The sequence below is a fragment of the Pleurodeles waltl genome, chromosome 6 (assembly GCF_031143425.1).
Source record: "Pleurodeles waltl isolate 20211129_DDA chromosome 6, aPleWal1.hap1.20221129, whole genome shotgun sequence".
NCBI lineage: Eukaryota > Metazoa > Chordata > Amphibia > Caudata > Salamandridae > Pleurodeles > Pleurodeles waltl.
In genome coordinates this window covers 1,272,399,304-1,272,425,877 of record NC_090445.1, presented here as the reverse complement: position 1 = coordinate 1,272,425,877, position 26,574 = coordinate 1,272,399,304, and the positions used below count along the sequence as shown (strand labels likewise).

Sequence of the window (26,574 nt, the reverse complement as noted above, 5' to 3'; positions counted from 1 at the left end):
AGGGAGGAGGCCACACCTTCCAGTACGGCAGCACCCTTTGTTCTTGGTCTGGGAGTGGTTTACGTTTCTCCCTAGGGGGCCAGATAGCTGTTTGTGTGTCAGTGCCTTTGTGAGGCCACAGAACTTGCTGGGGCACAGAGTGGCAACTTCGTAAAAGTTGCTTACCTCTGAAAGTAACATTAGTTTTGACCTGCCCATCAAGTTGCATTTATTGGCACGATTAATTTGATACCCTGTATGACCACTTTAGTAGTCCCAGTCAAAAGTTAGCCGGGTTGGGATGCCGCCCATTAACTGTGTATTAGCCAATCGGGCTACTAACTTTACCCACAGCAAAACGAAAATTAGGAAGTGTTGCTGCTAAGACATGTCATTACACATATGTCTTACTTAACAAAATACAGCTCCCTGCCATAGGACTCTATAGGCCTTCCTTGGGGGAGACTTGCATATAATGTTGAGGGATAAGGGTGGCGTTGTCAAATGTTTAAATGAGAAAGTTGAACTGGCAGTACAACCACTGTCCCTCCTGTATGCAGTGGCAGGCTGGGGTCCATTTTGTATCTTGTCACACGTAAGGTGACACAAACAGTGCTGCAGCCCTGAGTGGACACTGTCTTACTTGCCCTGGGTACCCTGAGTACCAAATACTAGGGGCTTATAAGAAAGTCAGGGCTTGACAATTGGGTGTATCCAATTCGACGATTAAACCCTGGCACTGGGGGTCTGGTTAGCAGGTGCCATTATACTGTCAAAGTCGAAAACCAAAAGCTAATAGTCCAGGGGGGGGGGCAGAGGTGTGTGTGTGTGTGTGTTGTTTTACACAACTCAACTAATATTTTACACAATCTCTATTGCAATCTATTCTTGTCCAGGATGATCTGGTTCCAGACTCCTCTTGCCCTGGCAGTTGAGTCTGGATCCCATTCTGTGTCAGTGGCGGTTTTACGGGTGTGATGGAGAGCACCCCCAGCCGGAGATTGGAGACTCTAAGTAACTGTAACTTAGACAGTTTTCTTGATCTCCTTCTCAAATGCTGCTGTACTCGTCTAGCGAGTTTGGGGTTGAGATATGGTTATCTTACAACTGCCACCAAGGTCTTTGGGCTTTTGGAGCTTCTGCACGTGCTCCTCTCTTTAGTTCCAGCTAATATCTGAACCTGGACATCTGCAGACCTTGTATGCAATTTCTCCCAGTAACAGTCATCTACTTCTGCCTTAATCTACGGAATGCGGGACCTTGGGTTGAGACCTGGGTCCTTGTCCACCTGTCACTGAACACTTTGTGCCATAGGAACCTCTGTTTCACCATGGCATGCTTCTGATTCCAGCTTTGAGTCCTGCTTGGACCTTAAAGGCAGTCCAACCTGTCCTTGGCAGGGGCTTGGTCCAGACCAAGGGAGGCCCCACCTGTGGCCCTTCAGAGGCTTACCCTAGCACCATCTTGTTCACCTTGTAGACAAGCTTAAGATTGTTTCAGTAGAGCCTTATTGTGTTTTTTATTTTCATCCACTTTGTGAGTACACTAAACTGATGCTGTACGGGAAACCGTAATCCCAGTTTGCAATTAACAATTCAAGAAAAAAGGCCAGTGGGTATTCTTTAGAGATCTTTTAAAAAAGAAAAAAATGCTGCATGTTTTAATGATCAGTTGACAAGTATAGGATCATCCAGAATGGTCCGCTTCATTATAGTCCACTCTGGTGTTACACAGGGGTGAGGAGGAAGTGGAATTGCCCATGAATGTCCACATTTCCTAGATTGACAGGTTGGCTGCATTTAATTTACTTATATTTACACGATTTCCCCTTCTATTAACTCTGAACAAAAACTGAAGACTCCCCCCACTCAAATTGGGTTAGGGAAACTCCTCACCTGTTTGTTGAGCAGGATTAGTGAAATGCTTAAAAGTTAATCAGTAAAAAGTAGTACAGCTGGTGCGAGTCTATCAAAACCTAGGCTGTATTGGGACTTCTCTAAAAGCAACAACATCAGCTTCTTGCATAATTCAAGAAATGGAAGGAGACTCTTGCGTCTAGTGGGAGGTCATTCAGCGCTTTAGGAGTGATGTAGGAGAAGGCTTGACTGCTGGATCTGGTTTCTGGTATGCGTGAGACGTGTGTAAGTATGAGTCTGGACTAGTGGAGATGTCTGGAAGGTTTGTGAAAGCAGATGCAATGGCTGTGGTATACTGGCCCAGTGCTATGCAACGACTTGAAAGTGGGTGAGGAGTTTGAATTATGCTTATTTGTGTATGTGGAGCTCCTTCAGATGTGGTGTGAAGCGAGTTCAGTGTGGGAGGTTAGGAGTGATTCTGCCCGCTGAGTTCTGAATGGCCTGTAGCTTTCTGGTGAGTTTTTTGTTGATCCAGACATAGAGATGTTTCTGTAGTCAAGCTTGCTCGTGACCAGGGCCTGCGTGGTGGTTTTCCCAACGCTAATTGGGACCTTCTTCAGGTTATTGAAGCATGAGGAGGTGACTGTGTTGGGTCGGACGAGCATGTTGAGTTTGCTGTCCATGGTGATCCTGAGGTTCTTGGCGTGGGTGGTGGGGCTGGATATTGGTCCTAGTTATGTTGACCACCAGGTGGAGTCCAACAGTGATGTCCTGTTTCCAAAGATCACAAATTTGGTCTTGTCGGTATTGAGCTTCAGACAGCTGGGCTTCATCCAGTGGGAAATACTAGTCACTTAGACATTGAAATTGAGCTGGGGACTACTGGATATCTTATAAGAGAAGGAGAGAATGAGTTGAATGTGATCAGCGTAGGAGAGGACGTTGATGTTGTGAGAGCGGATGATGCTGCTAAAGCTATAATGAATGAACTGAAAAGATTCGGGCTCAGGGATGATCCTTTGATTGAAATCCGCAGAGGAGGTTGCAGTCGTCTGAGGTGTGGTGCCAGGCTAAGTGACTGGGTCCTTCCAGTCAGGAAGGTGCAGACCCATCGGAGCTCGTGTCATTGGATCCCGATGTCGTATAGGCGTTGGATGTGGATGGGGTGGGAAACCAGGTCAAATATTGCAGACAGGTCCAGGATCTTGGGAGCCTCAATGTCTTCTCTGTCCAGTGTCATGTGGATGTCATCCATGGCGGTGATGAGGGCAGTTTATGTGCTGTGATTTGGTCTGAAACTAGAATGAGTGGTGCAGAGGAGTTGATGATTGTTGCGGTATTCATTGAGGTGTCTGTTGATCATTTTCTCTAAATGCCAAAATACAATCGGATAGGTAGTTTAATTTTTTTTTTTTAATGAAGGAGAATATGCTGTAGTACCTTTCCACAAATGACAAAGGCTGCTGGAACCACACGTGCGGTTTAACGAGTCTTATAAGGCAACAGTTTTCCCCTTCATAACCAAAAAGCATTTCAATTAATAGTCTCTTATTTGGACTGCATCCTTTTGTTCATTCAAACTTTTCCTGTTAAACTTTCTCAGCACATTCTTTGAACTCATCAGCTTGCCAGTTGATCCTTGATGTAACTAGCCCTCCACCCATATGTCTCAAGGAGGTGCTGTCAGAAATGTGGTCTTGTGTGAAATCATATGCTTTCCTGGGACAAATGTACTCTGACCCAAAGTTGACCAGGCAGTATTGGCAAGTATCTTTGGGGATTCCCTCACGTCTGAGCCTTAGAAATAAACATGGATTATTTTGAATCTACTGAATTTTCCAATGTGTTTGGTAGGCTAGTCATTGGTGACACTCAGAACACCACCTTCTGGCTTCAGCTGCTGCCCTTTGGCCTTTGAATTCCTCTTTATGACAGTAGTGCAAGCAATGGGCTGCAAGTAGTTTTGGTATGTCTCCATTTGTTAGCGTTAGGGATGGGATCACCTTAAGACTTGAAGTATGTCATGGAAGAACTTCATGAGAAACCTATCCAACTCTGAACAGTCATCATCTTCTGGAAGACAAAGCCATATGCTTCAGTTTAACTAATCCTCGACTGTCCCAGACAAGCATTTCATATATCATCAGATCCTTGCCTATTCGTCCTCATGGTTTGGTTCTCTTTTTTGATGTTCATTTATTTTCCATTGTTCTCCATGCATTAACTGTTTAGTAAAGCCTTCACCTTAAATTGCATCATCAGATATGTGTTTGGAATCTGTAATGCTGCAGTACACGTTCTGTCTTTGAGAATGTGGGCCATCACTTGTGCAAATTGAGATAGGCAGGTTCTTGTGCTTTTGCTAGTAATGGGGATAATCATATTGCCTGCATCTAGAGAATGAATAAACGTGCTTGTCCAAACAGGAAAGCTTGTTCTAGAATTCATGTCACCTGTTTGAGATGTTGAGAGCTCTGACGATTGAGGCCTCAAATCATCCGGTTCCGGATGTTTTCATAGAAGATCTCCTGTGAAGTGGTAGGGGGCACCAGGCGTCTCCGCATTGCCTTTTGTCTGCCCTGGAAGTCACATATAAGCACCACCCGGGTGAACTAACGACATTCACTCTCTTTTAGAACCTCCAAATGCAACTCCAGAGCCACACTCTCTTCTTTGTTGGTTTGCTGATTTTTTTTTTTCTCTGTGTGAATTCCAGTGTCCAGGAGTAGATGTCCGCATCTAAGACTACAGGGTTCGAAACATGCTGTGACTATCACATCCAGGTGTCAGTGACGCACATGAGGTGCGCCTCTGAGTTTACGGCATGACTCAAAGTTGTGTGACAACTGTATCTCATGCACTTGAAGGAGGTTCAAGTCTGTGAAGCGAAGCTATAAGTCGCTGAACATTAAAAGAAGCCACGCATACACTCTCTAAGTCAAGAGCACAGACCTGTTCCCTCTCTCAAGGCCCATCACAGGACAGGTCCTTTTTGTGGTCAAAGTAATCCGGTAAGTTGAAGTCCACATCAAAGAGGAAAAACAAGAAGATGAATCGAGATTGAACCACATCCCAGTACTCGTTATCTTAAGAGAAGTTGTAAGGAGGTCAGGATGCCATTCTGTCTCACTCACAATTGAAGAGACAGACCCACAATTAATCTTGATGCGTCCATGCTTCCCAGGCCATTGACATGGCTTCATCAGTCAAGGCCTTTAGGGAGACAATGCAGCATATTTTTTACACTCCAGCTACTGATAGTGCTATTTTTCGCCTGGATGAGCCGCAGTGGCCTCTAGTTGGGTTACAGGTGGCAGTTCTGCTCTTGGTGCCTTCTGAGTCCCTGGAACCCATCTTGGGTTCTGCACTGGCTCCAGTGCTGACTTTCATTCTGGTTCCAAGATCTCTGCCTGACCCTCTTCGTCAGTGCCAGTCCAGATGTTGCCAGCACCAAGGTGGATCCTTTGCTGACTCTGGTGTCTGTCTTTGAGCTAAATCTATCTGACCAGATTTTGCTGCCACTTGGAGAAGACAGTGGACATGATGGGGATGATCTATACCCATATTATGATGATGACAGTCTAAGTATGGATTTTCAGGAAGCCAGTGGGCTTGATACTTCCCCTGATAGAGGGTTGAGTTCCCCCTGAGCCATCTAAGGACAAAAGTACTTCCTTTGCCCTGTTCTGTGTTCCTGGATTTACAACTCCTTTCTGTTGACATTAAAATAGGTGTGCTTACTGATTTTCCTCAGCCTTGCTCAAATTTTTTGAGCCCTTACTACTGTTCTATCAAGCTTCAATCGATGTTCTTTCGGTCACTTGGTTTAAACTTGCTCTTGCCTACTAGTGAACACGTGGCCAGACGCAATAGATCAGATCCTAGTGACCCTGATCATCTTATGCACTATTGTATGCCAGAGAGTGTGGTGGTCCAAGCTTCTACCAGCAAGGTGGATCCTAATCGATTACCAGCACCCCGCCAGAGAGGAATTTGGAAAACATTGGGGCATTTGGAGAAAAAGAGGTTCTCTCAAGCCTACCTAGCATTTTATTTGGTCAATACCAGTTGTCTAATAGGCTGCTATATACATGCCCTTTCGGACATGGCCATCAAGGTCTTTCTGGTGGTCCTGGAAGAGTTTAGGGCCTCTTTGGCTCAAAGTGGTCAGAATGCAGCCAAATCTAATTTGAACTGGCCTAGATATGGCTGACTGGGGCGAGCAGCCGACACTGGTATGGTGTTTCATTGCCATACGTGGATGAGGTCCACAGGCTTATCTTGGAGCTGTGCAGTCATTCTTCTTGGCTGTACCTTTTAATGTATTATGCCTTTTTGGCACAAAAGCTGATTCCACAATGGCGCACTCAAAGGAAAGCCAGGTCGCGGCGCACTATTTAGGCCTTTTGATCCCTGCCAAACATTTCCCCCATCCAGAGAATTGACAAATAGATGGCTCCCAGGCACTCTGCCTTGACTGCAGTCACCTCAGTCTTTTCATTGCTGAGAACAGGTAGACAGTGTGCAAGTTACCAGGTACACAATCTCCTCTGCCCCCTTCCCTGTGGCATTAACCTCCAAGTCAATTTAGCCCCTTCCATGCATGGGATGGCTGGGAGCAGTCCCACACCACAGTGCTCGTGTTCGTCAGATGGCTCCTAGTCATCCCCTCACACAAGACAGGAAATCCCTCTGCTGCTGGCACCAGAGGGATTTCCTACTCAAAGAAACAGCCTCTGGAGCTGGGAGGAGAGCTTCTCCAGCTCCCTATGCTGTTTCTTTGTTTTCAGTGAATTGATAACCAGCGCACATGGCACGCTGATGTCATTTCAGTGAAAATGAAAGTTAAAGAAGGCAATAGGCTCATTTCATTTTCACTGCCTAGGTACTCGCAGGACTGTCTCAGCCTCCTGAGCACCTAGGCTGATGGGAGCAGTACCATTCGAAAGGGGAGAACCTCCCCTTTCCAATGGTATCCTTCCCTAGTGGATCCCTGCTTGGGGATCACTGCAGGAGGGTGATCCCTAAGCAGGGATCCACTCCACTAGACACCAGGGAGGGGAGCAGCCCTTTAAGCAAGGGCTTTAACTCCTGCAATATTTTTTTGACCAGTTCAGTCTTCAATAGCCCCCGATCTGCCCCCTGGGGAGGGGTGGGGTGGGGGGGGGTGCAGACAGCCCACTAGATGCCAGGGAATTGTATAAAACAAAACAAAAAAACACATGGGTAGGGGCATGGTTATGCCCCCATCCCAACTGAAGGGAGAACAGTCTTTCTACTTCCCCTGCAGACTAATGCATAGCATCTCATCTCATTCCAATGGCAAGCAAGTGGACATTTTAGAGGTTAATTTTACATATGGGTCAGGAGTGCTTGGCTAGGTCCCAATATCGTCCCATGAACTGCTGCACTTTTTTGGGCTTGCGTAGGCTGCAACCTGGAAAAACCTGCCAGACCCAGACACTTCTGAAAACCAGACATGTGGGGAGTCCAGGGTACTGTGTTTCACATGCATCCTACACCATGTTCTTACCCACAATGGCCTGCAAACCTCCAACTTTGCCTGAAGTCAGTCATTTTCCCTACATTTCTGTAATGGAAACTTCCAGAGCCAGCAGGAATTCTCAAATGTCCTACCACCCTGGATTGTCTCACCTGTGCCAATAAAAACTTTTTTCCCATTTAATTAGCTGGGCTTAGCACCAGTGGCAGGAACAAATCTAACTCAGGTCAATAGGAGTTTCCACGCAATGGCTCCCATTGTTCTTGGGTTGATCCGTTCCTGTCGTGGCACTAGGCCCTGCCACACAAATGAACAGCTGTTTTATTGTCACAGATGGGACAATGCTGGGTGGTATGAATTTTGTGGGTTCCTGCGGATTCCAGAAATTTCCATCACAAAAAAGTAAAGAAAATGTGTTATTTCAGGCAAAATTGGAGGTTTGCAGGGCATTGTGGTTAAAAAAATCTAATGGGATCCACGCAAGTCACACCATCCTTGATTCCCCTTGGTGTCTGTTTTTCAAATATGTACAGGTTTGCTAGGTTTCCCTAGGTGCTGGCTGAGCTAGGGTCCAAAACCTAGAGCTACCCACAGTAAAAAAAGAGTGTCAGTTTTTCGTGGAAAAATATGCTGTGTCCATGTTGTGGTTTGGGCCGTTTCCTGTCACTCCACTAGGGCTACTCACACTAGTGAGGCACCTTTTTTTATCGGGATACTGGGGGGGACTGCAGGGTGGAAGGACGTTTGTGGCTCACTGCCAATTCCAGAACTTTCCATCATCGACGTGTGCGGAACTGTGTTTTTTTTAATCAGTATTTGACGATTGCAGGGGATTCTGGGTAAAAATGACAGAGAAAGCCACAAAGTTCAGCCACACCCTGGATACCCTTAGGAGTCTAGTTTAAAAAAAATGTAGAGGTGGGCTGGGTTTCCCCAGGTGCCGACTAAGCTGGGGTCCAAAATCTTTAGCTATCCACATTGGAAAAACGGTCAGTTTTTAGTGGAAAAATGTGATGCGTTCAGGTTGCCTTTTGAGCCGTTTTTTGTTGTGGGTACCTAAGCCTACCCACACAAGTGAGGTACTATTTTTATTGGGAGACTTGTAGGAGCATCGAATAGTAGAACATTTGTTATTACCTATTGAATTTTGCTACATTTGTTCCTTTCAGATGTAAGCCATTGAATAGGAAAAACAAAATTTTGAAAGTACCCTCCAAATCATATGCTAGTACCGGGTATCCACAAATTCAGAGGTATAGAAATAACCACTGCTCTTAAACTCTAAAGCTTGTGGCAATTTCAGAAATACATACGTTTCCTTGATACCCATTTTTCATTCTGCTTATTTCGCTTTTAAGAATTTGTCTGTACTTGGTACTCAATAAAAAAACATTATACAGTGCGGCTCATTTGTTTGCTCTGGGTACCTTAGATTCTTAGAGAACCTACAAACCCTATAGATCCTTTCAACCAGAAAAGTCTGGCGGATGTAATGGTATATTGCTTTCTTAATAGGCCATCTGGACAAAAAAATATAGATAAAAATGTTGTCACAAATGCTCGTTTTCTCCTTCTCGTTTTCAATATTTCTTTTTTTCAACACTTCTTTTCCTTGGGAAAATCTTGAGGACTCTACACATATGATCCCTTTGCTGAATTTTGAATTTTTTGTACTGTTCAGAAATCTATAGCTTTTCTGGATCACCATGGGTTTCACACTGATTTCCACCACAAACTGGAAGTAGGTTGGGAGCACAAAAAATGGGGAAAATAAACCACCTTTTAGAAAAATGCTAAAACTGTGGTAAAATTTTTTATTTTTTTGATTCAGCTCTGCGTGTTCCTGAAAGCTGGGAAGATGGTGACTTTAGTGCAGCAAACCTTTTGTGGATGCCATTTTTAGGGAATAAACAGCCACTTATATCTGGAGCACCTTTTCCATGCTTTTTTAAAAAATCTTAAAATTTTGCTATATTTTGCCTATTTTCTCAGTCCCTCCAGGGCAATCCACAAACCCTGGGTACCTTTCGAACCCCCAGGATGTTGGGAAAAAGGACTGAAATAGGCATAGACGGCTTGTGTGCACAAAAAGTTATGAAGGCCTAAGCGCAAACTACTCAAAATGCCAAAAAAAGGACACCGCACTGGAGGCGGGGGAGGCCCAGCATTGAAAGGGTTTGTTTGCTGTTAACTGAACACAACCATCCTGTGAGAGGCAGGATAAAACATTTTTTCGTAGGGTGTCAGACCATCTAATTTGTCATATGGATTCTCCAGATAGTAAAGCCGGAATGTGCCTTTCCATTTCTTTCCAACCCATCAAACTTCCTCTCACATCAGAGCAGCTCATCTATCCTTTTTACTCCAAGAGATTGCAAGCTCTACTCTTCAGAGGGGCCATCGAGAGGGTTCTGATCTCCCCAAGCTCTGTCTGCTCTGGATCCACGCAACTGGATGGCAGCCTTAGACCTCTAGGATACATACTTTCATATGCCTTGGTGTACTCTAGCCGACGTTACCTGCATTTCAAGGTCAATCAAGAGCAGAGCATTTTCAGTTTGCCATGCTCACCTTCAGCCGTAGCAGTGCACCTCAGATGTTCACAAAAGTGATTGCGATGGTTGCCGCCATTTTTGTAGGTTGGGGATACCAGTTTTCCTCTAACTTGACAACCAGCTGTTGAAGGCAGGTTCAACAAAGCCAGTCATTGACCATCTCCAAATGGCATAGTTGGAGTTCTTGATCAAAGATTTGAAGTCATACCTGACTTCTTCAAACTTTCTCAGGCTTCTACAGGCTTTCTCTTACAGAAGCTGTTCAGGGCCTTTCCTCTGTCGCAATGAGTCAAGGACATTCAGGCTATGATCCCAATGTTACAACCTTGATCTGTTTCTCACTGAGAGCAGGTCTGAGTCATCTTGGCCTGTTGGCCACACACATCCTGTTTGTCCACTTCACCCGGTAGCATATGTGGGCTTAGCAGTGGGATCTAAAGTCTCACTGGGCCCACCATGAAGGGACCCTTGTGTATGTCATCAAAGTTTCAGAGGATACTGGAAAAGAACTGCAGTGGTGACTGCTCGACCGCTGCCTGACTAGCTGCAGACCCTTCTCCCTTCCCCATCCAGAGCAGATAGTGGTCAAGGATGTGTCACTGCTGGATTACGGAGGCCATCTGGGAGAGGTGGAGATCAGAGGTCCCTGGCAGAAATCTGACTCCATATAAATCTGTTGGTACTGCAAGTCATCTTACTGATATTGAAGGCCTTTCTGATGTCCATCAGGGAGAGGCTGGTGCAGGTTCTCCGCTGTGTAGTAGTACAACAAGCAGGAAGGAGAGTGGTCTGTTGCCAAGAGTCTTGGTGCCTCTGAGGTTGGCTGGACTGTTAGGGCATTTCCCCTGATTGTGTACCACCTGACGGGATCCTCTTACACCAGGGCAAACAAGCTCAGCCGATAGAGGTGATGCAGAGCAACTTCTGACAGTGGGGGGAACCTGGGCAAGAATTATTTTTTTGCTGCCGTCAACAATGCCTTTGTCAAACTCCTGTGCTGTGGAGTTCCAGAGAATGTTGGCTCTAGGAGACGTACCCAGGCTAGAGTGGAGCACAGGACTCCTGTATGCCTTTCCACTGCTGCGCCTCCTTCCTGAGTTATGAAGAAGATGTGGAAAACCAAGTCATCAGATTGTGGTACCCAGAACTTGTGGGCATGAGCATCTGTCTTCTGATCAGGCAACCCCTTCAAGAGGATCTTCTTTCACAGTAGCAGGGCAGGGTTCTGCACGCAAACATACAATCTACACCTTCATGTATGGAAATTAAGCAGTAGTAGTTGACTGCATTTGATCTAGCACCTGAGGTTGTGGATATCATTCTTGCTGCCTAAAAGTTTATGCCAGGCGCTGGGACAGGTTTTGTCCTGATGTGGGCATAACAGACAGACACTTTTCAAGCCCAAACTGTCAGATGCTTTACTATTTGTTTTGTCTGTGACCCAGCAAGGTCTTGCAGTGGGCACTATGAATGATTATTTGTCAGCTCTTTTAGCTTTTTTGCTTCTACCGGAACATCTGTCTTTAAGTCACCTGTTGAGATATGGTTTATTAGAGGTTTGACTCTCACCTATTCCCTCTCAAACCGTTTGTAATGACACAGTAGGACTTCAGTTTGGTCCAAACATTCATGTAGACCCTCTTTGACTCAATGCATAGCAGCTCCCTGTGACTTCTGACTCTCAAAAGGGTCTTCTTTACTACAATCACTTCAGCTTGTCATGTGAGCAAGCTCCAGGCTCTCTCGGTGCCGCTGCTGTACACCAATTATTTTCAGGACAAACTGGTGATGAGGACAGGGCAACCTTTTTGCCAGAATCATAGATCCTTCTCACGTTGAGCAATCCATCACCCTCTAAACATTTTTTGCTCTGCCTCAATCCTCAAAAAGGGACATTGACTAGACCCAAGAGACCCTTAAGCTTTTACATTACTCGTACCAAGGACCATTGTGTGGATTATCAGCTTTTTATGGGATTATCTGGGGTGAAAAAAGGAAAGGCTTGGCTGAAAAAGACTCGATCTAGGTAGATAGTCCTTTGAATTAAGATCTGCCATGTGTTGGCCATAAAGTAGCCTCTGGAAGATCTGAGAAGCCAGTTCCACCAAGACCAACGCTGTCACCACTGGGTTGGCACTCAGAATGCCTGTCCTTGACATCTGTCAGACCATGATGTGGCAGTCAGTGCTCACGTTCATGAAGCACTAGTGCTTTGACATCCATTTCCATTGAAAAAAGCATTTCGCCCTTTTGGTCCCGCAGGACTTTTTGGTCTGAGCCCACTCCACAGACCCTCCTGCTGGGGACGTACTCTTTTGGTTTCTATTCTAAAAGTGAAGAATCTAGGTTAAAAGTATCCATCAGAAGTACAAAAGACTTGCTGTTGGTAATGCTTTTTTTGGTGGATAATCGGACTGCTGATTCCTCACTACCTTCCCACCTCCAGATTTTATGGAATGGTCTTTTTTCAGCATCCTAAAAGGTCCAAAGTTCGAGAGCTGCACACTGGGCACTCTAGTTGTGTTGTACTCCATGTCAGAGGGTGCAGAAAGAGTTAAGCAAGAAACTCACATTGGCGTACTGGGTGGGATTTATATGTGGCTCTGTCACTTCTGGGATGGAAGTCAGTGCTGAGCTGCCCAGCACCATCTAGGAGCATTTAGGAGTACTACTATGAAAACTTACGGGTCCAGTCTGTCGCCTGTGGAATATTCTAGAGGGGAGGAATCTGCAGTTAGAGTATCCACCAGAGAGAGCATTCCTGAACGTAAGTGACACATTCAAGTGGCATGATAGGCCCCCTTAAGACAGTCTGCCCAGCTGTAGCATTGTATTTTTAAAAATGCATGTCATCTGTACCTGGTTCCCCCTAACATGTTGCTCTCTGACCACCTGTTTTTCTGACTTCATTTTTGCTGGCTTTAGGACTCTGGGCACTTGACCAGTGCTAAAGTGAAGACACTCGTATTCTAAACATGGTAAAATTGGCTTCTCCAAAATTGTCATATTTAATTTACTTATAAATTCCTATTAAAGGATAGTATATGTGTGCAGGGCCTGTAAATTAAATGCTACTAGTGGGCCTGCAGCACTGATTGTACCACCCACTACAGTATCCTTTCAAACATGTCTTCAGGCCTGCCACTGCAAAGCGTGTGTGTGCAGTTTTTAACTGCCTCTGCAACCTGGCAAGTTACCCACTTACCAGCCCCAAACCTTCCTTTTTATTACATACAAGTCACCCCTAATGTAGGCCCTGGTGTTAGAAATTGGGTCTCTAGTTGGCAGAGGTATGCATCCTGTCCAAGTAGGTACCACAATCCTAGTCACAGTAAGTCAGATCCAGAACAAATATTGACCTGTGCTCACCCTCTGGTAGCTTGGCACAGAGAAGGCAGGCCTAACTTAGAAGGCAATGTTTCAAATATTTGTGTGACACACACAGTAAGCACCATGAAGAATCCACAAAAAGAGTCTACTCAGGTTTTATTAAAAAAAAAAAAAAAAGAAATTGTTTATCTGTGCAAATCAAGACCTAAATGACAAAAATCCAATGGACATTTACTTTTCAAAGGATGTCTAGATTAAGCGTAATTTGGACGGAACTCGTTACAGAGCCCTTATGGTATTGCTGCAAGAGAATGTGTGTTCCTCAGTCAAAGCACAGAGAGGGCTAGTCGGGCGTTGCGGGGCCAGACTGAGTATGAGATTTAAATTGCCATTGGTGTCTGCATTTTCACTGCAGAGCGAGCAGCGGCAGTGCTAAGAGCACTCTACTCTGAGAAGTTGGTTGCGGTGCTGTCCCAGAAAACAGTGCTGGCACCCCTATTACAATTTTGCACAGTTCCCATACCTTGGTTGAAGCAGCAGAGCATCAGTGCGCTACTTCGCAGAGGTTTACAGTGGTGAACCTCCCTTGCTAAGTTCCCGTCTCCTGATCTGAGCACGCTGCTGTGCAGCTCCCTGTGCTGAGGGCAGGATTGGCGATTGGAGACCTTGCCACGGGCACCCTGAACCACGAACCTTGCAGTGCTGGTCTGAGTCACGTTAGAGCATTGATCACACAGGTATAAGCAGGCCGGTGGTGCTGTGCTAGCTGGCCAGCTAGCAGTGCGTTAAACAGTGCAAAACAGGTGAGAGTGACCCTGTGCCTCACTGTCCAGCGGTGACACAACACGCCCAGCCTCGGGGATCAGCACCCAGTCACAGCGGTCACAGGGAAAGCACCACACTCACTCTTCTAGTGATAGAAGGACCAAATGGTATTACTACTGAGCAACAGGGTCTTTGATGTCCAGAAGACCCTCGATTAAAACCAGAGGCAAGTCAGCAAGCCCTTGGTGACACTATAGGAGAGATGATGGATGATTTGTCCTTTGGTTGCAGGGCTTAGATCAGCAGGGCAGCATAACAGGGCAGAGGAGCATTTCTTGTGAACAGTCAGGACTGACAGAGTGGCGATCCTGCACACAGCATCTTTACCCCAGCAGAGCTTCCATGAGTCCAGAAGTGTACTGTCTTGAGTGGGTCTGAGACCCCTTTACTTGTACTAGAAAGCGCTTTTGATGTGGGGAATGACTGCAAAGAATTTCTGTGAAGTGCACAGGCGTCCGTTTCAGCTCTGCCTTGGCTCCAGGCTGTCAGTGGGGGGAATCAGCCCCTTTGCATGGGCTCTGTTCACTACCCTTTGAAGTGTAAGGTTAAGTGTGAGCCCTCCCAACCTCCTCCCCAGAAAGACCCATCAATGTGCAGATTAATGCAGATGCAGTGGAGTATCCTGTGTTGTGGGTGTCTGGAGGGAATACAAAAGTGTTGCTGTCTCCAAGCCCAGGGCAGATGTGAATTGGATATAGGCTGTCCGCACACAGAGCACTGAGTGCCGAGAAATCCCCACTGTCTAAAGTGGCATTTCTAAAGTAGTAATAATCAATCCGACTAGTAAAGAGGATTTATTATTACTATTCCAGTGGTACTAAATATTGTGTAGCTACTCCTCTCAGATCTGGAATTACAGCTTAAAAATATTTTAAGGAATTCCCAGTGCTGGCCTATGAGAGGGGCATGATAAATGTAAGAGTACATGTCATGCCTTTTCCTTACATGGGTGTCTTATATGTAAAGAAAGGGGAGTTTAGGGCTTGGCAAGAGGTTTTAGATGCCAAGTCGAGGGGGCAGTGAGACTGCACACACATGCTCTGCAGTGGCACGCCTGATACATGTTTACAGAGCTACTTAAGTGAGTGGCACAATCAGTGCTGCAGACTCACTAGTAGCATTTAATTTACAGGCCTTGGGTATATGGTATACCACTTTACAAGGGACTTACATGTAAATCAAATGTGCTGAATGTGGATACACCAATGTTAGCATGTTTAGAGGAGACGCACATACATTTTAGCACTGGTTAGACGTGGTAAAATGCTCAGAGTCCTAAGGTCAACAAAAAGAGATACAGCAACAAAATAGGAGGTAAAGGCAAAAAGTCTGGGGCAAGACCACTCTAAGGGTGCCAGATCTAACACCTGGTTAGCCCCCAGGGCAGCGTGCAGTGGATTTCAAAAGTGGGACGAGTACTTTTAAGTTTAACTGGTCCAGGTAGTGAAAAACTGCTAAATTCGTTTTTCACATCTGCACTGCCTATTTCTCCCATAGGTTAACATTGGGGTTACCTTAAAGCAACCTTTAAGTGTAACTTGAAATTAGGAAAATATAGAAATAAGGAGTTTGGTATCGCTGGACTCACAATTTAAAATCACAACTTATGGTGAGGTTGAATTTTAAATTGTGAGTCTGAAAATGCCACTTTTAGCAAGTTGGCATTTTCTTACTTTAACCATTCTGTGCCTCTGCCTGTCTCTGAATACACATCTGGGGTAGATACCAGCTGGGTTTTGTGCATTCGCTCTAGACAGTCGGCATGGGCGTGACATCTGCATCCTGCTGGCCCATACCAAGCTGATGGGTCTTCCTGGATTAGATGGATGGGAGGAGCAGACACACCTGACTAGGGCTGTACCTCTCCTCATACAAAGGAGCCAGGGAAGGAAGGGCAGGGACCTTGTTATCTTCAAAGGCCTCTTTGAAGTTAAGCTTTCCCAAGTTCAAAGGCACAGTTGGGTATAGGTATTGGACCCCAAACCTCACCAAACAGAACTGTCCTGGAGTCAAGGACTTTTTACCGGGAAGAAGGACTGCTGTGCTGCCAGGAGGGACTGTCACTATGCAACTGCATTACTGTGTTGGCCTAATGCTTTCTGTGTGCTGTGCTGTAACAGGGACTGTCACTTTGCTACTTTCTTTGTTGTGTTGGCCTGCTGCTTCTAGCCCAGAGTGAGAAGGATTGGCCCTGTTCTCTACATCATTGAACCCAAAATTCTCCAAGGACTTGTTGGCTTGCCCCCTGTTCACACAATTGGCATGGCCATAAAAGACTTCCCTCGCACAGTGTCTGCTGTTAGACTTGATTAATCCTGAGTCTGACCCTCCTGAATATGCCTGTGACCAGTCTTGGGCATCTTATGGTGTGCCTGCAGCCGTTTTGCAAAGACACGCACTGAGCGCTGACTGAAAACTCCCTGTGTCTGCATTGCCAGTAGCAGACTGCTACGGATGCCTGTTTTCCCTGAAACCACATTGCTGAAAGTTGTTCAGTGTGGCACAACGCGCCCGGCGTCCATCAGAACCGGGAGGACCAATCACTGTGCGTCTCCGATCCCCTTGTGGGTGTCGACCAAGGGAGACTGCCACACCTGCCCTCGCTGTCTCTAAGCAGCCGCATCGGACTCCAGCGCAGCTTGTCACTGCATTACTGACACCCGAGTAAAGGTACTGTGCATGCTGACCTGCACTCACACGGGCGGCCCAAAACCCAAGCGGTTAAACCCAATTAACTTGTTCATACATCCATAATACTTAGTAGAGCACTGTCTTCACGCTTTGACATTAGGGAAAAGCCTTGTCCCCTTCCCTGGCATTACCATAAGGACCTAATCGACGCTAGTGTGTTCTCAGCACTGTAGTTGCATACCTTTAAATATTCATATCTAGAGACCTATTTATTAGATTCTTGTCTTTTAAGTTGAATACTCAAGTTCCTAAACTGGTGTGGTGTCTTTTACTGTGACCAGGTGTTGTACAATACTTTACACATTGTCTCCTGAAATAAGCCTGACTGCTCTGTACCAAGCTACCAGAGGGCGAGCACAGGTTAATTTAAAGTGTGTATCTGCCTTACCCTGACTTGAGTGGTAGTCTCTCCCTGGACAGGGTGCATACCCCTGCCAGTTAGAGATCCCATTGCTAACATCACCCATTTATCTGACCCCAGTATGATTCCAGTTTGCTTTTATAATCCCAGAGACCGGGCATAAAAGACAGCTAATGAACATCACAGCTGCCTGAGGGCAGTCAGCTCTGGTTTCTCTCCAAGTGGTTCCCTAGCTCAAGCCATTCCAAATTTGCCTCTCTAGAGTCCACCAGAGTCATTGTGTGTATGCTAAGGCATCCAGAGGTACGCCAGCACACTGGCATAACAAAACTTGAGGGGGGGGGGCACCCTGCAACGTTTATGTTGTGCCCCCCCCCCCCCATCCCTCCAGACTCGCTCAGGAGCTCACAGGCCATGTACTTTGATATGGGGGGGGGGCGTAGAGCACACTCCCTGCACCGTGGCAGCTGAGGGGGCCTTTGTTAATCCACTGCACCAACATCAATTGTCACACCACAGCTCTTCATCAGATTGGGTGACTTCAGCAGGCTCAGATGCTCAGGACGCTGCAATTCCTTGCTTCCTTTACTCTCAGTGCTTTTGGGCTCAGACCTAAAAGTCCTGCAGGACAAAGTGGGTGAAATGCTTTTTCTAGTGGACCTGGATGTCAAGGCAATAGTGCTTCAACACACCCACTTCGTAGCCTGAAAGATGTCAAGGACAGGCACTATTAAGTGCCAACACAGTGGTGGCAGCTTTAGCTGGTCATTGACTTGTTAAGATATGCTATTTGCTACGTCCCTCATACTCGTCACATTTTTTAGAGCCCTCAGGATGGGATTGCAAGAGAGTTTTCATGATTCTGCAGTGTTAGTTGGCATCCTAAACCCACTCTTCCAATTGCTAAATAAAGGATTTCTTGCTTAAATTTTAAACACATCTTTAAGGTCCATTTTAACCGGCTTTGCTAAAGCAAGGAAACATGATCGGGGACTACCTCTGTATACTTTTGTGATACCTCTTTCCTCATGGTTTGTGAGCTATGGTTTTATGTAATTCAGTTGTCTGGTTTTGGAGATATCAATGAGGTAACTCAGTGCTTTGCGGACAAGGATAGTTTACCTGCTTTCTATTGTCAAGTAGGGGAAGGTGAAATCTTCTGTCGCAATGAAAGAATGGAAAGTTCTGTTCTTGCTTTGTAAGACAACTAATAATAGCCCAACAACTGTTTCATATGACAATGTAGAACTAGCAGTGGTATTTATAAAATTATGAATGTTTTCAAAGACCATGCAGTCAGTGTTTTTAATTTAACCTGATAAACTAAATTCTCCAGTTGTTTTTAGTGACCGTGGATTGCTACTAACCAATATGCTTATGCAAGCCACTCTGCTTTAAATATATTTTCCACTGCCAAGTTATTTTCAGGAGCATATTGACTAATGAAGCAGGTGTAATATCACATTTATCCTGGAGTTACATATTCTGACACCTACATGGCGAAATGAGCCTTTCAGTTTGTGGGATCATCTAATGAAGATTATAATTGAGAAAATATAAAATGGTTCACTACTGTTCAGAGTGCTTTGAAAGTCAAATAAATGTGAAATTTAGACACTATTAAAAGCGGATTTTCATGTCTTTTTGATTGTAATTCCATGGGAGGGCCTTTATCTTTTTATTGTTTTATATTTTGCAGTATGGCTTTGCACCTAAAGGATCATCAGTGATACTCTACAGTGACAAGAAGTATAGACAGTACCAGTTCTTCGTCGCACCCGACTGGCAAGGAGGGATCTATGCCTCTCCTACTGTGTCTGGTTCACGTCCGGGTGGCATAATTGCAGCTTGTTGGGCCACAATGATGCACATGGGACTCTCCGGCTATATTGAGTCTACGAAGAAGATTATCAATGTGGCACGTTTCATTGATCTGGAGTAGGTTGTTTTTTATATCCGTTTCTGAAAAAGTTTCCTAACTTTTAAGTATCAAAAGTCAAATATGTGATGGTCCTAAAGTGTATTTGGATGCCTCTACAACCAAATACTGAATAACTTGTGCTGATCTCTAACACTATATAAATTGTCCTAGAAGTATTTGGAAATGAATTGTTTCAACTGGTGCAAGAAACCATGTGTGCTTATCAGTACAAACCATATATGTGCATAGGAGCAAAAATGTATGTCTACGCAGTAACACACACATTCATGATATACCATTTTTTAAATGGGCCAGGTTGCACAGTAAGCATACAAAGTATTCCCTCCACCAGCGTGCCCGTGTGAATCGCAGGGACAAAAAAGACCGTCTGGTAGATATCCCTGTAATCACATTGGTCTTCCCTTAGTTTAGTCCATTTTAAACACAAGAATTTACAGAGTAATTTATTTCACAGTAGAACGAGATGGTTTTGAGGTCCATTAGTTTAGAAACAAGTGCTAAAGATGCTATAAAGGTTTCCAGCTTATTATTCAAACCCCGTTCAAAGTACAGTTAAGGTACCACTCAAAAAAAGGTGAACGTCACAAGCAAGCTCTGATAGGGATTTCTCTGTTACATGGTTTTCTCTACTATGCTCTGCAAACAGGTAATCCGTATTAAGTCTTAAATACATATCCAAAATAGAGGTTAGAAAAACACAAAAGTTAGAAATCCAAAATTAAAAAAGTAGCTGAGTTCGGAAAAGAAATGAAAATGTGAAAAACACATAATGGATAAGGGACAGGCTTAGCTTTATGGTAGGATTACAAGTATAAGGGTGGCCTTAGGAGTAGGCGAAAGATGCGTTTTAGACATAGGGTTAGTTTTAGGGTTGTGTAGATTATTCAATTTGGAGCTAGGAATAAGTGTGAGCTAAGGAGTTGGGCTTAGTGATAGGATTACATTTAGAGAAGAGTTAAAGAAAAGTTATTGGTTTAGGTTAGGGTAATAGATACTGTTAGGTTTTGGGTTAGGAATCTGGTGACAAACTGGGTTAGGCATAGTGTTATGGTTACTGATTTGGATGGGTAAATGAGGTTGAGATTGTTTTTTATGGTTACGGTACATTAGAGTAAGTGATGTGTGCATCTGATAGAGACTTCTAACCACAGATTCGATTTTTTTGTCAGACTCGATCTAGACATTGTTTGTGAGCAGTACCCCTGAACACCTGTAGGTAGTGTGGTTTAGCTCTGCGTGGCTTCTTCTGCGCCGGATGTGACACATGCAATGCCTATTTAGGTGCCAGTCCAATGCACTGATGTCAGTTGTTTTCTTTCCGCACCATTCAGTGCAGATCCGGACTAGAGCTCCCCAAGTCTGTTTTTGGCTTGCACTTTTTCAACTTTTTGGCAGTGCTTTTTTGAGACATTAGCTCCTGGTGTGGCAGGGATGTCCACAAGGAAGGCTGGTTTCAAACCCTGTGGTGCCGGTCACTGGATGGAAGGGCAGACCACCTAGACCAGATCCTGTGCCCTATTCCTTTGGGCTAGAACTTGAGGATGATTATGAGGGGCCACTGGACCTGGGTAAATATCAGCCCCTAGATGACACCAACGACACTGATGTGATGATTTGGTGGATGCAAGTGGACAGGCTACCACCCCAGATACTGGTATGGTCCTTTCTCCGAATGTGGCTACGAGGAGGGACCCTCACTTGCATTGGCGGAGAGGAGGACAGCTGAGGTCCTGAACGTTCAGCTGTCCCCTGTGGCTGTCAAGACAAATGTCTTGACAGAGGTGCTTCAACCTGGAGTCGCCCCATCCAAACTGTTTCTGCCGTTCAACAAAGCCCTCATGGATATCCTGCTAGGGTCGTGGTCTGAGCACTGCACAGGGGCTCCTATACATAGGTCGATTACCCACTGCCATCGTCCTGCCCCAGGGGCCTCTAGTTTCTTGACAACACATCCCACCCCGTAGAGCTTGGTGGACTTGAAAGCGTGCACTTCCAAGATAACTTCTGGCACATTTACTACCACTCCCCCAGACAAGGAATCCAAGAAGTGGGATACCTTGGGAAAGAAGATGTTCTTTTTAACAGCCAGGCCTTTTGGGCCCATTCACCCACTCACTCTTGGTCTCGGTCGAACAGGTGCTGCCCATGGTCTCGGAGGAGGCCTGAGCAATGCTCTCTCAAGCTATAGCTGACGGGAGAAATGCAGCTAATTCACCATATGCTGTGGACTAGATACAGCTGACTCACCAGGCAGAGCGGTTTCATCGTCAATGGTCTTGCGGTGTCACGCTTGGCTGAGGACGACTAGCTTTTTTTGGGCATATCCACTCCACACTTATTGACATGGCCTTTGATGTCTCCTGTATCTTCAAAGACAATGTGCACTCAGCACTAGAGTGCTTCAAGGACAGCAGGGCTATGGCCAGATCTTTGGACCTTTCCATGGCTCCTCACCAACCCCAGTCCCCCTTCTGCTTTCGTGGCCAAGGAAGGGGTTTCCAGCTGCGTCTGTACACGCCCAGCCACCAGGCCTTTGCATGACCAAGGATGCTGTAACCACAGACCTCATGGGTCAAGCAGCCAGAGGTCGAGACAGTAAACCCTCCCCCTCCAGGGCAACTGCAGCCTCAAAGCCCCTTCAGTTTGTCCTCCTACCATCATGGGCACCCAGGTGCCATCACCTGTGCCACTGTAGGGCAGACCACTGGGTTCTCCAACTTGTCCAAAGGGGGTATTCCCTCCCCTTTGTGACTACCCCTCCACCATGCCATCTTCTTGCAACAGGCTAATAGAGGACCGCATCTTCTTGCTCCATGAGGAGGAGGCGAATTTCTTGGTAAAAGGGGCCATAGAAAGGGTGCCAGTTTTCAGAAGTAGGATGCAATTGTTATTCCACGTACTTTCTAGTGCCCAAAAAGGTTGGAGACCTTAGATATGAGCCCTCTCAATTTCTTCCTGAAAAAGGAGAAATTCTGAATGTTTATGCTTGCTCAAGTACTGTCTCTCCATGCCAGGGAAACTGAATGGTAGCGTTGGACTTGTAGGATGCATACTTTCACATCCCCATCCTGTCTGCTGCAGACGTTACTTGCAGTTCACGATGGGCCACAAGCAGTTTCAGTTTGCCGTTCTCTCCTTTGGCCTTGCCAGCGCACCTCAGGTGTTTACCATGGTGATGGTGGTGGTTGCAGCTCATCTGCAGAGATCAGGGGTGCCAGTGTCCCCTTATCAGGATGACTGACTGTTGAAGGCAGACTCATACCATGCAGTCGTTTCTCACCTCAGGACTACGGTGGACCTCCTGCAGTTGCTGGAGTTCACTATCAACATGCCAAAGTCACACCTGTTCTGGCTTATTCTCCAGTGTGATGAATCCAGGATATTGAGGCTATGACACCAATGTTTCAGCCTCTGTGGATTTTGGTGAGACTGACTCTCAGGCTGCTGAGCCTCATGTCCTCCTGTATCCTGCTTGTGACCCATGCCTGTAGGAAAGTACCATCTTGCCTGCCATGTTACCCTCATTTTCACTGTATGTATGTTTGTTTTTGCCTATGTGTCACTGGGATCCTGCTAGGCAGGACCCCAGTGCTCATAATGTATTCCCTGTATGTGTTTCCTGTATCACTGAGGCTCTGCTAACCAGTGTTTATGCTATCTCTGCTTTTTAAAATTGTCACTGCAGGCTAGTGACGAATTTGACCAATTCTCATTGGCACACTGGAACACCCTTATAAGTCCCTTGTATATGGTACCTAGGTACCCAGGGTATTGGGGTTCCAGGAGATCCCTATGGGCTGCAGCATTTCTTTTGCCACCCATAGGGAGCTCAGACAATTCTTACACAGGACTGCCACTGCAGCCGGAGTGAAATAACATCCACGTTATTTCACAGCCATTTTTCACTGCACCTAAGTAACTTATAAGTGACCTATATGTCTAACCCTCACTTGGTGAAGGTTAGGTGCCAAGTTACTTAGTGTGTGGGGACCCTGGCACTAGCCAAGGTGCCCTCACATTGTTCAGGACAAATTCCCTGGACTTTGTGTGATCTGGAGACACCATTACACGCGTGCACTACATATAGGTCACTACCTATATGTAGCGTCACAATGGTAACTCTGAACATGGCCATGTAACATGTCTAGGATCATGGAATTGTCACCCCAATACCATTCTGGTATTGGGGTGACAATTCCATGCATCCCCGGGTCTCTAGCACAAAACCCGGGTACTGCCAAACTGCCTTTCCGGGGTCTCCACTGCAGCTGCTGCCAACCCCTCAGACAGGTTTCTGCCCCCCTGGGGCCTGCGCAGCCTGGTCTCAGGAAGGCAGAACAAAGGATTTCCTCTGAGAGAGGGTGTTACACCCTCTCCCTTTGGAAAAGGTGTGAAGGGCTGGGGAGGAGTAGCCTCCCCCAGCCTCTGGAAATGCTTTGATGGGCACAGATGGTGCCCATCTCTGCATAAGCCAGTCTACACCGGTTCAGGGATCCCCCAGCCCTGCTCTGGCACGAAACTGGACAAAGGAAAGGGGAGTGACCACTCCCCTGACCAGCACCTCCCAGCGGAGGTGCCCAGAGCTCCTCCAGTGTGTCCCAGACCTCTGCCATCTTGGATGCAGAGGTGTTGGGGCACAATGGACAGCTCTGAGTGGCCAGGTCCAACAGGTGACGTCAGATACCCCCTCTGATAGGTGCTCACCTTTCTCAGTAGCCAATCCTCCTTTTGGGGCTTTTTAGGGTCTCTCCTCTGGGCTATTCCTCAGATAACGAATGCAAGAGCTCACCAGAGTTCCTCTGCACTTCCCTCTTCAACTTCTGCCAAGGATCGACCGCTGACTGCTCCAGGACGCCTGCAAAACCACAACCAAGTAGCAAGAGGACTACCAGCAACATTGTAGCGCCTCATCCTGCTGGCTTTCTCGACTGTTTCCTGGTGGTGCATGCTCTGAGGGCTGTCTGCCTTCACCCTGCACTGGAAGCCAAGAAGAAATCTCCCGTGGGTCGACAGAATCTTCCCCATGCCAACGCAGGCACCTACCCTCTGCATCACCGGTCCTCTGGGTCCCTTCTCATCCTGACGAGCATGGTCCCTGCGTGATCTGCAGCTGTTCCAGCTTCTGTGCACTTTTCCAAGAATTCCTTTGTGCACAGCCTAGCCTGGGTCCCCAGCACTCCATCCTGCATTGCCCGACTCGCTGAGTTGGACTCCGACGTCGTGGGACCCTCCTTTGTGGCTCTGAGTCGACCACTGTCCTCCGATCTTCTAAGTGCCTGTTCCAGTACTTCTGCGGGTGCTGCCTGCTTCTGCGGGGGCTCTCTGAGTTGCTGAGCGCCCCCTCTGTTTCCTCCTCCAAAGGGGCGACTTCCTGGTCCTTCCTGGTCCCCAGCAGCATCCAAAATCCTCAACCGCGACTCTTGCAGCTAGCAAGGCTTGTTTGCGGTATTTCTGCGTGGGAACACTTCTGCATCCTCCAGCACGCAGTGGGACATCTTCTGACCAAAGAAGTTGTTCCTGGCACCTTCCATTGTTGCAGAATCTTCGGCTTCTTCCACCCGGAGGCAGCCCTTTTGCACCTTCATCCGGGGTTTATTGGGCTCCTGCCCCCCCTGGACACTTGCGTGACTCTTGGACTTGATCCCCTTCCTTTACAGGTCCTCAGGTCCAGGAATCCGTCTTCAGTGTTTTGCTGGTGGTTGTGGTTCTTGCAGAATCCCCTATCTTGACTATACTGTCGTTCTGGGGTAGTTGGGTACCTTTACTCCTACTTTTCAGGGTCTTGGGTTGGGGTATTTTGGACACCCTTACTGTTTTCTCACAGTCCCAGCGACCCTCTACAACCTACCATAGACCTAGGGTCCATTCGTGATTCGCATTCCACTTTTGGAGTATATGGTTTGTGTTGCCCCTAGGCCTATTTCTTCCTATTGCATCCTATTGTAATTCTACATTGTTTGCACTACTTTTCTTACTGTTACTTACCTGATTTTGGTTTGTGTACATATAATTTGTGTATATTACCTACCTCCTAAGTGAGGCTATCCTCTGAGATACTTTTGGCATATTGTCACTAAAATAAAGTACCTTTATTTTTAGTAACTCTAAGTATTGTGTTTTCTTGTCATATAGTGTTATATGACATAAGTGGTATAGTAGGAGCTTTTCATGTCTCCTAGTTCAGCCTAAGCTGCTTTGCCATAGCTACCTCTATCAGCCTAAGTTGTTACAAACACCTCTATTCTACTCATAAGGGATAACTGGACCTGGCACAAGGTGTAAGTACCACAAGGTACCCACTATAAGCCAGGCCATCCTCCTACATTGTTGGTGCAGCGGTGGGATAAGTACTTGTAATCACTTTGCTTTACCACTTTGTCATTTGGTGCTTTTAATAAGAAAAACATATACCAAATATTTCAATATATGTACATTGAACCAAAACAGTTTACTTTTCTGCTCTAAAAACGTTTTACCAAGTTTCTGAAAAGCTCTGAAAACTTTTAAAAGATTTCAGAAAGTGTGAAAAGGTTTTTTTCTCTGTGCCTTCAAAGGTTCTAAAACTTTTTCTCTCTCTGTCTTAAACCTTTTCTATCATGTCTTCAGTAGAGCTCACTCCCAAAGTTGTTCAGGCAACCTATGAGAGTTTAAACTACAACATTTGAGGGGTCTCTGCTTAGAAAGAGGTTTAAGCATTGGTAAAAATCCTACAAAAGAGTTTCTCTTTAATCTGCTCTTAGAGGATGACCAGAACCAGTCTGGCCCATCTCAGAAAGAGGAGGTAGGAGGGGAAGCTTCCCAGTCAGACTCAAGAGGAGTTCCCTGAAGAGGCTGGGGAGGGTTCTTACAAAGACCTGCCATCTAGCAGGCCACCTAGTGACACTGGTAGTGTTAGAGGGTCACACATTAGTAGGGCATCTTTCACTCCTAGAGGCCAGGTTACTAGGGTCCAGCCAGTTAGGGACAGGTCTCTCTCTGCTAATTCCCAAATCTCATCTGTGTCCAAACATTCCCAAGCCTCCCACCCTGAGGATAACTTAATGGAAAGGGAACTCAGAAAGCTGAGGTTGGAAGAGACCAGACTGAAGCTTAAACAGCAACAGCTGGCCTTAGACAGGGAATCCCTGGATATAGAGAGGGAAAGACAGAGATTGGGGTTAGTTCCCCATGGTGGCAGCAGCAGTGTTTCAGATAGTAATCCTGTTAGAGAGCAAGATTCCAGAAACCTGCATAAGATAGTCCCCCCTTACAAGGAGGGAGATGACATTAATAAGTGGTTTGCTGCACTTGAGAGGGCCTGTATTGTACAGTTGGTCCCTCAAAGGCAGTGGGCTGCTATCTTGTGGCTATCTTTCACTGGAAAGGGTAGGGATAGGCTCCTTACTGTCAGAGAAAATGATGCTAATAAGTAAAATGTTTTGAAGGATGCACTCTTGGATGGATTTCGCTTAACCACTGAATAATACAGGATTAAGTTCAGAGACACCAGAAAAGAGTCCTCTCAAGACTGGACAGATTTTGTTGACTGTTCA

General features: G+C 46.1%; 1 protein-coding gene across 1 annotated transcript in view; it reads left to right on the top strand.

Moving 5' to 3' along the window:
* The window catches only part of SGPL1 (sphingosine-1-phosphate lyase 1), a 434,641-nt gene that overhangs the window by 346,998 nt on the left and 61,069 nt on the right, over window positions 1–26,574 (top strand). The window contains exon 11 of the mRNA XM_069240571.1: window positions 18,800–19,038. Within this exon, the coding sequence (XP_069096672.1) occupies window positions 18,800–19,038 (239 nt within the window). The remainder of the gene's footprint in view (window positions 1–18,799; window positions 19,039–26,574) is intronic.